General features: G+C 45.1%; 1 protein-coding gene across 12 annotated transcripts in view; it reads left to right on the plus strand.

Annotated features, from left to right (window-relative positions):
• The window catches only part of LOC118222980 (dedicator of cytokinesis protein 9-like), a 105,722-nt gene that overhangs the window by 36,736 nt on the left and 54,255 nt on the right, over nucleotides 1–14,731 (plus strand). For 11 of the 12 annotated variants that reach the window (XM_035408983.1, XM_035408989.1, XM_035408992.1 and 8 more), the window contains exon 2: nucleotides 11,785–11,901. In XM_035408983.1, the coding sequence (XP_035264874.1) occupies nucleotides 11,785–11,901 (117 nt within the window). Of the gene's footprint in view, nucleotides 1–5,087; nucleotides 5,516–11,784; nucleotides 11,902–14,731 lie in introns of those variants that run through there. The other variant, XM_035408984.1, reaches the window with a different exon arrangement.

Raw genomic sequence — 14,731 nt, forward strand, 5'->3', positions numbered from 1 at the left:
CTCTCCAGACCCACAGTCTCACCTGGCCTGGCTGATCTCCCAGGGGTCCTGGCCGAGGGCCGGCTGACCGCTGAGCTCACATTCCTGGAAGGGTGGGGTGAAGACGGGACATGTGTTTTTGTTGCATTCCAGGCTACACCCTCTCTGCTGCAGGGTCTTGGGAAAACAAAGGCTCCCGCCTATTACATCAAGCCTGCGTTACGCAACTCCCGTCGCCCGCGCCCCTCAGCCTGGGCCGTCTCAGACACACGCAGACTCCCAAAACCGCGTCCTGGCAGGCGCACTGTGGGACTGGACCTGGTATTGTTGAAGGAGAGGGATTGGCCCAGCGTGTGTGCATTCTGGGAGTGCGGCGCTGACTTCACTCTGTGACAACAGACACATTATAGCTCTCTAAGACACTGGCACTTCTCAGCATCCAGCACATTTTCAGAGCCATTCTGGATCTGCTTTCAAGTACATTTAAGAGTGTAAAAAATTGCATTAGAGGTCTCCATTTTGGAAGCAATAGAAAATCAGGTCTGCAGTCTCTCCAGCACTATAAAGTGTTGTATGTTTGTGTGTACGTGTGTTTGTGTGCGTGTTCGTTTTCATTGCATTGCATTCAATGTTGTATTACAGATACACATAATTGGGTTTTTTAAGTAACCTGAATCAATTTTGACTGAACTCCCAGGAGACTTGGGTAAGAGATTGTCCTCATTAATACAGCGCTCTCCTTAAACTTCTGATCCAATTTAAATGGACTAAAAAAATACAGCAGCTGTGGCTTTGACATTGTGGCCATTTTAATCATCTGAATGACAGAGAAAAAATCATGGCAGTTAGTTTGCCAGAATACGGCTTTCGGCAGTGTTCATTACTGAAAGGTAACTGGCTTTGTTTTAGCCAGGTCTGTTGCATCGGTATGGTCATGTGACTTAAGTAGGACCAAACCTTTCTTCAGGAATGGGATGCTAGGATGTAGCCACAGTAATAATGAATAGAGGGACCTAGAAATGGAACAGTGCAGGCAGCTAGCTTTAATGAGACTGTGATGTGGATTGTAATGTGCTTTGCATGTCTTATGCCCTCCTTATTAGGCCCCCCATCAGATATTCATCACTGTATACTACTTGTTTGGTTTTGACAGAGGGAACCATATCTGTAACGGATGTATTTGTAACTGATATGGGAGTGATACTAAAAAATTGAAATGCAAAGCAGGAAGGGCAGCAAAGTTTGCTGCTAGCTCTTTGTCAAGTCGAGCCTCTGTAGCCTCAAAAATATTGTAAGTGACAGGGCCTTTCAATTTTCCAAAGAAACACAGAGTAAAAGCAGAATTTGTATTCAGCTTTACTTACCAGATGGGAATTCCAGCCAGAGCTGCAGTGCGGAGAGGAAGTCCCATTTCCACGATGCCTCTCTCTGAAGGAGATTGCTTAAAACAGGAAGTCTGCTGTGCCCAGCTTCCTGCACTTAATCACCTAGTGACTCATTGGCCCCAGATTTAACATCAAAATAGTTGGGAATGCATTGCGTGTGGTGCTCTGTCAATTGCCCGCTCTTGGCTAACTGTAATTGAGCTAATTGGCAGTGAAGTAGAAACCATGAATCCTTCAATATAAATTGTTTTCACATTAATACTTACAATTTATGCATTTGGCAGAGTTTCAATCAAGGTGCATGTAAAATGAAAGGAGAAACAGTTTAGTTGTGTTTTTTAATGCAAACATTAATGTTTAGTCTGAAAAGGGACGTTTGGGTAGAACAGCCAGTGTTCCTGACTGAGTGGGAGAGGATGTTGCACCATTGGGGATGAGGTCAGAGATGAGGCAAATTTTAATGTAGCATGTAAACATTACCAGTCATAGTGTGTGCGTTTCAGCATGTTTGGCTAATATTGAAAAGCCCTATGGTGAAAATAAAGGTGGTCTCTGTGGTAACTATCATGCTTCCTCCCTTTAGAGTTGTAGCAGCTATCAAGGTCACTGGGTTTTAGAGTTCACATTTGTTGTGCAGAATATCAAAGATAATTGATGGCACTCAGGCGTTAAATTGAATTGCAATGATGGAGTTGGTAAAGAATTGAAAAGATTGTGCTTTTCATTCTATCATACAGCAAATAATCAGGTTTTAATATAATTTAAGTCCAAACGGACAGTATATTTATAACCGTGAGCAAGACATGTCAGGACTAAAAGGAAGCCATGCTGTTGATGACTCTTACTCTTGGAGATTATGTCACTTTACTTGCTTCATGCAGCAGAACCTCTCGCAGTGCTGAGAACACAACATGGCCTATCGGCTGCAGGGCTGTATGTGTGTGTTTGTGAGGGAGAGAGAGGGGAAGAGAGTCTGCATGCATGTGTGGTTTTGTGTCTTTTTGTGTGTATGTGTGTGTGTATGTGTGCATATGTGCGTGCATGTTCGTGTGTGTGTGTGTGTGGCTTTGTGCACGCATGCATGCATTTGTGCGTGTGTGCTGTTTCTATGTATGTGCCCCCCTTTGTGTGTGTGTGTGTGTGTGTGTGTGTGTGTGTGTGTGTATGTGCTGTTTCTGTGCATGTGCCCCCCTTCGTGTGTGCGTGTGTGTGTGTGTGTATGTGCTGTTTCTGTGTATGTGCCCCCCTTTGTGTGTGTGGGCATGTGTGTGTCTGTAGGCTTGTTTGGGCATGCGATAGTGGGAAAGAACAGCTGTTTCAGCAACAGGGACACTCCTCCTCGTGTGTAACAATGTCACAGCCGTGAAAATACAACTCCCCAACCCCCACCCCTCCCCCACCCCACCCCCTCGGGGGGAGCAGTTCGGACTTTCCCACCTCAGAGGTGGATGGCCGGGGACACATCAGGATGGAATGCCCCTCTGGCAGATGGAACAACAGCGGGGCTCTCACCGAGAGAGGAGCCACACTTAATCCCTCCTGTCCAAGCCTGGTGACGGTCTGCAACAGAAGATTCCAACTCCGCAGCAAGAAACGGGCTTCCTGCGTTACTTCCGCAATGAGCTTGTTTCGTTATGAATTATCTTCCCATTTGTACATCGTTTTGTTGTCGAGGTGTTTTTCACTGCATATACTGTAACCAAAGAATTTTGTCCAGCGCTACCCCGTTTTGTAGCTAGATATGACAATTTCTGAGAATTTTAGGTGATTTTAGATGATGATAATCATTGTAAGGGGTTGTCTAAGAGTTTACACTTACCCCTGGAATTTCTTTCAGGACCGAAGTAAAATGCTATTATTGAGTCATTTACTTTACATTTCCAATAGAAAAATCATGCCTTTCATCGTGCACTTTTGCAAATTTTTTATATGGATTTCCTCAGTGTACTCAGAGGAAAGGAGAATTCAAAATAAGACATCTTCCTTATGCCATTTACTTCTCCTAGACGGAAATGAGCTCCATTCAACACCAATGTGAGATTTAGACTATTTTCTCATACTTCTCAAATTCCATTCCTGAGAAATAACCCTTCACTTGTCTCTCTAAGATAACAATATGCGCTCTTACAATGTTCGAGATTTACTCTCACTCCAACGCCTTCTATTTGTCTGAAATTAATGAGATAACTGCCAGATCCAAGGAGAAACCCATGAGAATTCTCTAATTCTAAGTGCTGTGACAACTCAGTGAGAACTCCTGCATTTCTTATGCTTTTCCTGTTCTCCTCAAATTATCCATGATTTGTCTTAGATTGATCTATGCCCTTACTCTTCATTTCTCTGAAGGTGGGGTTTAGGAGAAATAGTTCGGAGGTCACTGATCTCAAAATAAGAATCAGATTTATTTCTCAAGAGATATAGAAAAGACTATTGTAAGCAGCAGGTTTTTTTCTCTGGGTATAAGCGTGAGGTCTCTGTTTGGGTTGCGAAGAAGGGGAAGGGGTCGGGTCTTGGTTTGGTTGCCCATGATGAGGTTACCCATGTGCACCCAACCCCCACCGTGTGGGTGAGCCGGAGGAATGACACACATTTACCAGGTCCACCATTTCCCCAGACAGCGAAACAGAAAATCATACCGGCTGTTTTAATGACCCAGACAGAAGTTGTAAAGATGCCTCTCAAAGGCTTACTGTGGACCGAGCATCTGTGGAGCTTGTCTTGGCAGCTGCGGGCTCCTTTTGGCCTGAGCAGGTTCACTGTTGATTGTGTCTGTACGTCTGAGACTTGTCCACTTCCTGGTGGCTCGTTCTTCGTCCATATTGAGATGCTTTGTTTTGTAATTTTGTCGTTTTGTTTTGTTTTGTTTTTTGCCTGTCTCACACCCCAGTGAGCATGTCTAATTTGTGACTCGGCTCTTTGCCATGGGCACTTAGCACATTCTTTTCGCCCAAACTTCTTGTCAGCCTCTCAGGATGAATGTGTTTTGAATGGGCAGATATGGGAAGTGACCAGAGGCAGATGTATTTTTTAAATTATTCAAAACCAGAAAACCCACCCTTCCTTGAGAATTTCTCTCACTCTCCACAAGTTCAACCAGGCACCCCCAATAAAAAAGGTGGTTTCTGCACACATTTATTTGTACGATAGTTGTCATAGAATAATGTGTTTAGCCTTTTGCAATGTGTAAGATATCCTTTCTTACCCACTTCTGTTGTTTCTCAGAACTCTAACTTCTGAGTTTTTGTCCAGTGAACTTGAGTAGCTGCTTGTACTGAAGCGGTGTCAGTGTAAACTCAGCTCTGCTGCGGTATCGGTTTGTGTAGCGGGTGTGGAGGCGGTGTTGGGTTTCTCTTTCTATTGCAGCTGTCGGGTGGTGTAGACTCCCCCCACCCACCCGACGCTGTCTGCCTTTTGAGCGAGAGCGCTGGGCTGCGGGGTGCGAAGCCTGCCTGCCCCGCTCAACTTCCTTTCCTCCGCGCTTTCGGCAGGGCGCAGCGCGAGCCCCTTAGCGCAGGAGCCCCCCCTCGAACGCGCTGCTGCTGCTCTCGTGCCTGTCCCGCGAAGGCCGTGCCCGGTCTAACGTTCCCTCTGCAGCCTTCTGACAGGCAGGGCAGCTCCGTGAGCTCCTCCTCGGGGAGCCCTGGAATGCGCCTCCTTTGTCTCCGCTCACCCGCCCGGATGCTGGAGGCTTTATCTCGCAGGTGGACGGTGAGGAGTCGGGTGACGGCCGGGGCAGCGGTGCTGTGGGAGGGGCTGTGGAGGCGGCGCGCGAGCGCTCTCTGTGGGTCGGTGGAAACAGCCCCCGCTGTAGCGTGGGAGGGGCTAAGCCCTCCCTAGCGGGCGGCCGAGGCTGAGCTGCTGTGATTGAGAGGCCGGCAGCAGTGAGGGGAAGAGAAGAGCGCTGAAGTTTTTTAGTCGCCTGGATCGGGAGCGGGGAGCTGCTCTGCTGGACATGCTGGCTGCTGGGGTCGGCCACAGCCCTCGGATCTCTGGGATATTGTGAAGGAACTCTCTCTGTCTCTCTGCCGCGCTTGACAATGCAAGGAAGGGCCAGCAAAGCTCCAAAGAAGGAGCTGGTGATCGAGTCCCCACAGCAGTACAGGAGCCTGGGCACGGCTGAGCCAGAGGTGGACACTGTGCCTCAGGTGGCGGTAAGTCACCCACCTGGCGCTGGGCGCTATATTGGGGTTCATACCTGCCTGGCACTGGGAACTGTATTGGGATTCATACTTGCCTGGTGCTTGGTGCTGTAGTGGGGTTCATAATTGCCTGGTTGCTTTTACCTAAGAAGGCAAACTGTTTTTGAAAGGTTAATTTAGAACTTTGTTTCTCTAGTTCATTTATCTAGTTTTTTCATGTTATCTGTGTCATTTATCACAGTTAGCCTAGCAGTTTTAGGGGGTTATTGAGGAGGAAACAAAAATGTTGCTGGTGTGGTTTGACTCAAATGCGACAGGAGATTGAAACTGATATAAACAGTGTTTGAAGATTTTTAACTTGTTCTGAGGATTTTTCATGAGACATTTTTTTGACTTCAAATCAGGTGTTTGAAGTTTGGCCTCACTTTTCTGAACCCGGTCTTCTGTCTCAGTTTCACATGAAAAATGCCTGTCTTTTATTTGACCAGTTATTCACAGTAAAACAGGTTCTAGTTTCAAAAGCGCTTTTGTTTGCATTGGAGGAGAGGAACCAGGAGCTTTGCCAGTGCTACAAGTGGGCATGGGCAGAATAACTAGCCATTGTGTCATATTCTTGAGAGTTAATATACTCAGATATAATGTAATAATAATATGTGTACATGTTTATGATTTTAAATAATAATAATAATAATAAAGAAATTCATTTATATAGCACCTCATAGTGTCATACTTTAATATAATCCACTTGAAGCTCAAAGTGCTTCACAGACAACATAAAATGAAAACAAACATGATATAGTGAAAACAATTCAGTAGAATTTTTCTACTGAAACCGCATCTTCTAGAAGCAATCCATTTTCCTCAGCAGAAAGGTCATCTTAATGGTGAGAAATACAACATGGTGCAGGTTTACTTTGTCATTGTCATTAGTCAGGACAAAGAGCTCTCAAAAGTATTGGTGGAAAAACTCAAGTTGAGTAGATTGTGCACAGGTTACACTCTTCAGGACTGGGATTGAGGAAACACTGCACATTTACATCTGTTGTCAGTTGGTTGGAGTGAAATTCCTTAAGGGGTAAATAACTGACATTCTGTGTCAAGTAAGTGTTTTCTTTCAGATAGGCTTTGATGCATGGGTGTATTCAACTGATTGCACATTACCTGCCTATATCAAGCAGATAATTAGTGTGTTCATTTGAAATGTTTGTGTTGGCACTTCTGGTTGATGTTATTGAAGAGTTTCACTGGCTGACGGCACTGGAAGTCCAAAGCTGGGCGTTTGCCTTCACATCATATCACATAAAGTTCTGCCTTGCTTGGTGGGACCCCAGTCTGGGAAAGGAACATTACCTCATTTTATTAAGGAACACAAGAGTCTTAGGTAGAGGTGGGATTTGGAGGATGACGCCATTGAACTCCTCTCTATGTAATGTGCGCCGGCGTTCCGTTATTTTAGTTGGCAAGTGCTTAAATCGCAGTGATTTGAGTTATTATCTCCATATCCTATGGCTTGCATGTGAGCTAAGAAAGGCATTGTTCCACCTAAACATAGCTGTTGCGCTGGAGACAAGTGCAGTCTGCAGGTGGAGGGGGTCGATGTGGCTGCAGTCAGTGGACAGAGCTTTAATCTTGGCGCTTACGCTTGCTTAGTTTGCTCAGTCTGCTTGCTGACATTCGCATATGGAAGACATCAGCCAGCATACGAGCATACGCAGGGCGAAAGGGAGGGCCACAGAAAGGACTCTGGTTATGGGGGAATGAGCTTGGGCTCGGGCTGTTTACAGCTCAGCAGTGCCATGATAAACTAGGGGAATCAAGAAAATAAAGATAACTAAACCTCTATAGCCACAAGTGGGGGAGAAGAGAATGGTAAAAATGATAACAACTAACTGAGGAATGGGATTAACAAGTGTGGCATGAATTTGGACTATGGTTTCCAAACCTGTTCTGGACTTAGCACAGAGGTCACAAGTTATGATCCATTTCAGGATTTCCTGCCAGCTGCTGTTCTTATTTAATTAGCTCAGTCAAGTAGGCTACTTACTGTAAAACAACATCGCACGCATACTTTTTGAAAATGCTTTACTGTGGCCACGGGATTTGTTTACTGTAATGTGGGCGGGAGCGGGCGGTCAGCATCGGGTTTGCGGGATATGCGCGGGATGAGGGATTTTCCCTGGCCGGTGCCAGATGATGAGGAGGAAGGCGTTTGCTGATCGCTCCTGTGATGGAGACCATGCTGGAAGCGCTCCAGAGAAACTCCTGGTGAGAGTATCGGTCTCGCACGGCCTGCTTTTTAAACTTCATCCGCCCAGATTTGAGAGATATGCGGGATTTCTTGAGAGACTGCACACTCCTATCAGTTCATAATGGAAAGCAGTTACAGGGTGTTTATACGGGTGTTGAGAGGACGTGTTGTGCACCACAGGCTGCTAGTGTTGCAGAATGGGGCTGCACACCCAGGCTCTGTGGTTTGTGATTTTAATGAAGGCATAGCGTGTTGGTGGTGACAGGAGCGAGAATATGAGTAAGATCGCTGAGCGTCTGGACTGCTATCTTTTAGCAGTCTCTAACTGACTCATTTATTCTGTCTGCTTGTTTAGAGAAAACGCATGCCTGTTTTCATTCCTCCCATTCCTTTTGGATGCAGGTGGTTGTGTACATGAGGCTTAATTGTTGATGACTCCTTCCATGTGCGTGCGTGTGCGTGTGTGTGTGTGTGGGGGGGGGGTGTTCTCTATGTGTGCATGTGTGCGTGTGGGGGGGGGGTGTTCTCTATGTGTGCATGTGTGCGTGTGCATTTCTGTATGCGTATGTGTTTGCGTGAGAGCGTGTGTGCGCATGCACGTGTAAGTGTGTGCAGTCTCTTCTGGATGATGCTGTAATATATTGCGGTCTGGTGATCCAGGCTGGTCACTCTCGCCTGCGGATAGAACACTCGCTTGTGTCAGAGGATCCCTTCTGAATCATTAAGAGGAAGAGCAGCTTGGCTCTCGAGTCTGCGCTGAGCAGAACTGCGTTTGATAGCGCGTCCACTCAGCGCAAACAAACGCATGAGTGTCCAAGGCAATCCCTCCGAGAGCACGCTGCAGTCATCAGCCCCAGATGTGGACACTGTAACTCTTCCCTAAGGCCTGACTCAACCTCATGCCTTTCTCTCTCCCTGGCTCTCTCTTTCTCTCTGGGGCCTAGTGTGATACGCTCATGCCTGAAGTCCGGAAAGGTTATGTAGGGAGCTGGCTTTCGCTCAAGAATTTGCACTCCATTTCACTTAATTTGTTATGAAACAGTACAGCCTGGATCATGTCTACCTTAGTCTACCTGAAGAACATCATTGGGCACTTTGCTCTTGCCTACAGTGTCCCTGCCTAGGTCCACATGCACTCCCAAAGGACAGAGCGGTTTTGAGTGTGTACTAAGCGGATCAGCAGTTCCCAAACCATCTGTGCCTAAAACCCAATTAAAGAGAGAACATTTTCTGACCCAGTTCTTGGTAAATTGTAGCCTTTAATATGTTCAGACAAGAAAACTAAAGGCTTAAATGCAGTTGCATGTTAGAACATTATGGACCTGTAACAGGTTCACTTAATCATTTGACCACTGTGAATCTCACGACAAAGTGTTTTATATACAGTACTGTATGTTTTTCCATGTGTTCTCTCCCATTCCCCCCTCAAAACCCTCCCACAAGGTTTTGGAGTCACTGCTTCACATTAATTCACCCTTTAATTCAAATGAAGGGTAAAGGAGAGAGCTTTTCAGTTGCAGAATGACTCTTTCACATACCGCAGAACAGAATAATATAACTTGATTGGGAATTGTTTGTGCAAACTTTTTATATAATTTCAACACTGAACCAGAATATACACAGGATAAGCATTTGTGCCTTTTTGAAACTTTTTGCTGCAACTTAAGCATTAAGCCATATTTAGGATAGGCCTACTATTGTATTAGGAGTCCTTCTCGTCTGTGACATCTATCACAGACCCGGAAGTGAACACTATCACCAGCCTCCCCCAATGCTAGTGGAGCACCGCCCGCCACATTTTCACCTGGTTTGTTGTGACTGTAACCAGGCAATGTAATGTCCTCATGCTGTTTTGCCTGTTTGCCTGCTGGACAGCAATGAGAGGGCGTTACAACTACCCCTCCTGTGGAGACCTGGGTCGCCCCATCACTAGCCAACAAATGATCCAGCGAGATTAGAACATTTCAGTGCCTTTACTGGCTGCACCTCCAGGGTGCCCTGGTTAATTACTGTTTTCAATAAGATTTGTAGCTTATATGTGTATTAAATCAGACACACTGGTTTTAATGATTGCCTTCCGTAGAACAGATGATGATGCTCGTTAATTGTGACTGATCGTTGAAGGCAGTAGTCCCAGCTCCTGTAGGACTACAGTATTTCATAATGGCATAGAAGTTCAGCTTTATGTTTTTTAGGAGTTTGTGGTTTGTAGAAGAGTTTGGGTATACTGTGCTTGTGTGCTGTGTTTGTGTGAACTGCAGCATGAATGAATGGAGCCACACACTGCCTTATGTATCTGTGCAGCAGTGTAGTGGAGACTCTTCGCTGTACAGTGCAGCAGGCATAGGGTTCTACTGTACACAAGTGTGACCAGCGCTCTGAATGAGCTCCATTGTCCTGGCTGTGCTCAGGCTGCTGTGAAGTTGCTGAAGCCTCTGTGTTTTCATCACCTGTCATCTTGCGTGGGGATCTGCCCTCTTTCCTCACAGATTGCGCAAGGCGCTTGAAGGTTATGGGGTTGAGCGATAATGAGTGGAAATGAGGCTAATTTACGACCCACTTCCTCATTGGACAGGATGAATCTTGAGGATTCCTTGCGTGCTCTGATTTGTATCTTGGAGGAGGGTAAAACCTGGCATAGCCTGGTACAGGGCTCCTCCATGACTCATTAGTGACGTGTGTGTGATGTCATGAAGTGAGGTAATTCTCGACCTCCGGTTGGACACAACCCCATGTATTCTCAGTGGGAAACAGTAGCTGTCTGCTCAGGTTTTCATGGTGTGGTTAACAGATGGGGTATGCGCTCTCGGGCTTCAGCGGCTGGTACCACCGCTCTGCCTGAGACCCAGGCCCTGTTTCTCTGGGTTTCCCTGTTTCTCCCATTGATTACAGCTGTAACTCAGGCATTTTGAGCATGCTCAGTCCACCTACAGAATGCTACCCTCAAAAATCTGAGGCCAGCCCTCCAACCAGACCCATCCTGTGGCTGATATGTGACTCAGTACCAGACTGTGGGTGGTGTAGAACCCCTTTCCCACTGAGATCTGCACTTTTGGTTTCTCTGCTATATTTTCCTGGTTCAGCTGTGGTGTTTTCAGTAAGTCCTGCCCGCTCATCTCTGAAACCATGAAGGATGCTTTCCCAGATGAGGTCAGAGGACGGACGGACAGCCTTATTCTTTGTAGTGAGAAGGTCACTCCAAAGTCTCCTGCTAACATTGAGAAATCTTGAGTCTTTTGAGTCATCCTTATTGGTAGCACTGACCTTGTGTTGTAATTACTGTACCGTGCATGTGGTGCATTGCTGAGCTGTCATTCTGGACACGGAGCTCCGGAGGGACCTGAAACAGCGCTGCTCATTTCCCTGGCTTTGGTGGTGACTGTGGCCTTTCCACACAAAGCGGCTTCCCCTTTTATTGTGAAACTTTTCCTGCAGTTGGTTACTGTAATTTCACATATGCCATCATTCTTTCTATTTGTGGTCTGAAGAGGGTTTTTTTTAATCCTTTGAGTTTGCTGTGTAGAGTGATTTTCATTTTGGAGCGTTGTGACCTTATGCAAGTGGTTCACACCAACACTTTTTGTATTGCTGATTTTGCAAGATAGCTCACTGCAAGATAAGGAACAACTTTGAGATTTTGACTTGGCATTTTGCCAGTGTAGCCTATCAGTCCAGGGGGGTCTAAGATGAAATGCTTACAACATTAGTCATGGTGTGTTCTCATGCCCTTGATGGATTTGCCTTCTAGTACTGGTTTGTGTCAGCTGGCTCAATATAGATTTTCTTTTCTCTTCTTTTGGAGAGTGACATGCTAACAACTCCCTTTTTAGTATGTTGCTGTGTGTTATGTTAAGTGATCTGTGCAAGCCATGACTGTATGTTTCTGTTTGTTGTGATTGTATGTTGATGCGTACTGCGTTCAGTGATTTGTGCACTCTGTGACTGTGTGCTGTGTTAAGTGACTGTACGTTGATGCGTTCTGTGCTAAGTGATCTGCAGGCTGTGACTGTATGTTGCTGTGTGCTGTGCTCAGGTGAAGCCCAAGGTGATCGAGCCGCTGGACTATGAGAATGTGCTGGTGCAGAGGAAGACCCAGATCCTCAGCGATGTCCTCAGGGACATGCTGCAGTTCCCCATGGACGACTTCCTGGTGAGTCTCACGCCATGCATCGCCCTCGGCCCAGCCACACCCCCTCCTGCTCCTGCATAGCTACAGATGAAGGCTCTGTTGAACACAGACTTTATTGTAGGCATCCCATTGAGGAAAGGCTCACTTCCTGTATTTCAGCCAAAAATTGTCCATCCAGTACTAGATGCTCTTTGTCTATGTAATTGCTTGCTAATCTTGAATAACCGGCAATAAATGCTATGGAATGAATAACATCACACATAACAACATCCACACCCCCTCACTTACAATGAACAACTTCATGAGAGCCCCCCCCCCCCCAAAGCTTATTGAATGTAGTCACCTTAGCGTGTTTCTGAGTTGCATTGCTAATCCTATCTAGAGTTGAGGATGAACTGAAAGCAATGAGACTGGATGAGTAAATAGAACTAAAGGGTCATGCCAACATGAAAGGCCAGGGATCTGGTAGTTTGATTTATTTCCGTGCAGTACTGAGGCTGGGATGTTCGTACCACTGTGAAACAAGGACCTTTTCACATTTCCCATTGACACAATGCATACTATAATGGTTCCTACTGGAAACATTGACAATGGAATGTTGTCTGGCACCAACACTACAGGAAATTCAGGCGCTCAGGAAGATGTTCTTCACTAAAGCAGAAAAGAGGCATACATCCTCTCGCCTGGCCTTCCAGTGTCTCACGATCCAAAGGATGTTTAATAGAACAGGGTTTTTAAAAAAATTATTTCTCCATTTACTCTTTGCGCTGTATGTACAGCCACAGTGACATTCATCTTTTAATAATGCAAGGAAGAATAAAATTTTAATAGTACGTTTGTTATTATTTCATTTTTATTATTTGTTTTACTGTTATGTCCCCCATCCCTGGTCATTGTGAGTTAGCGTCCTCAGGGAAAAAGCTGAGGAAAAGCTGTGATGGTGACCTTCACTCTGGACAGGCTGCTTTTTGGGATGCTGCATCAGCCCTGGCCCTCAGCTCTGCTCTCTGAATTCAGAGGGTTCTGTGGCACATTCCAACAATGGTTAGACTGTGTTGTGTGTGTGAAAAACAGGTATATCAGGATATTCCCAAATCACAGAAGTCACTGTGAGCAGATCCAGCATGGGCTCCCTACAGAATAACTCTACGAACACTTTGCTGGACAGCATGCTTTGTCCTGCTGTGCTTCAAAACCTTAAATTTGGGTGTGGTGAGCAACACAATGGCCTTGTTGCTGGGGTGTGATCATTTACTTACTTTTGATTATAGGTACTGTGCATCATATCCAGTTTAGAGCCTGGTGTCATTAGTCGAAGCATCTCTAAGTAGCGTCTGTTGGCTGTTTCCAGCAGCTATGTGGATCCCATATGTGGCAGGGTTTCAGCTCTGTGTCTACTGTCAGGGTTGTCTCTCATTTTCAACCCCACTTGAATCCAAAAGCTTTCGATAGCATTTGCAATCAGAAGACGTATCTTGGTTTAAAATATAAAAAAATATATTAAAAAAACATTTTTGAAACCGTGTTTACTGCATCTGGTTTTGATCACTGAGCGCAGGGCTGAGGGAGAGCCAGACCACTTCTCCGTGTTGTCCGATGAGCTTGTTAGCAAACTTTCTGCAGGTCAGCTTGGAGCAGTTCTGCCTGTTGTATGTAATTTAGCCCTCACACTGAGCAGTAAGCCAATGACTAAGGAGGATGTTTTCATTGGGACTGCTTCAGGAGATCTTTTAAAAACACGGCAAGTATCTGAAGTAATGATAAAATCAACATTTTTATAATTGTTGAAATAATATGATTTCGAAACACTCTCTCCATGTCCTTGATTAGGCCATTCCATAAGGTACAAATCACGGAGATTTGCCCTTATTTGACAAACTAATAACATGTTTCATGTTTCAACGGAATGTGGAAACATAATTGGAAATTAGGACTTAATTTGTAAATTGTGGATTCGGCTATGTAATTATTTAGATAAGTACTAACCTGCAGTTATAATTTTGCATTCCTTTGAAACATACAAATTATATTGCGGTGTCAATCAGTGACAAGGCAAGACCTGACAAGTTTTTTGGTTTTTATCTGTGAACTTGTCTGGTGTGTGGTCCAGTCTGTGTTTCATTTTGATTCAGTTAGCTTTTATAGCAAGAATAGACTAAACTATTCTGGCAAAAATAGGTGATGTCAAAACAATTGAGAACAGTGAGAAAAGAAAATAATTACTTTTACATGCCAATAATTGAAGGCCTTGTTAATCAATAGTCCTATTTTTGAAAATGAATTTTGAAAATACCTACATTCCTGTATTGTGGTTGACATGCATTAACTTTGCAAATAATTCTTGGAAAGTACTTTACATTGATAAAAACGATCATTTGTCGTTAATCAATGTGTTCTTCAGATTTGAAATTATGATATGGAGAGAGTTGCGATCAGTGACATTAACAAATTAATGAAATGCTGTGGATTGTATGCGTTATAAATGTAAGACTATCACTGTGGTATTTGAAATATGTGGCCCTTGCAGGAATAGGTGGAGTAGTAAACTTGTTGGCTGCCTCATTAGGTCTTTTGAGCCCTTCACGGTCACTGGCTTTCTCTTAGTTTCCTCCACCCCACTTCCTGGCTTCCCCCGTCCACAGGCCTGATTGTTTCTACTCTGTAGATTACATCTTGCAGCAGGAAGGAGAGGAAAGCGAGAGCTCCGGTGTTTATCGTGGAAGGGGCCTGGCTTCTGAGTTTGTCACTGCTGGAGTAACCGCAGGGAGTGCCAATCCCTGAATGTGACCGCAGACAAGCAACCTCTTTGTGAGGTTATCAGTAGAGTTGTTCTCATTCCAGTAATTCTGCT

Source organism: Anguilla anguilla, chromosome 3, assembly GCF_013347855.1.
Source record: "Anguilla anguilla isolate fAngAng1 chromosome 3, fAngAng1.pri, whole genome shotgun sequence".
NCBI lineage: Eukaryota > Metazoa > Chordata > Actinopteri > Anguilliformes > Anguillidae > Anguilla > Anguilla anguilla.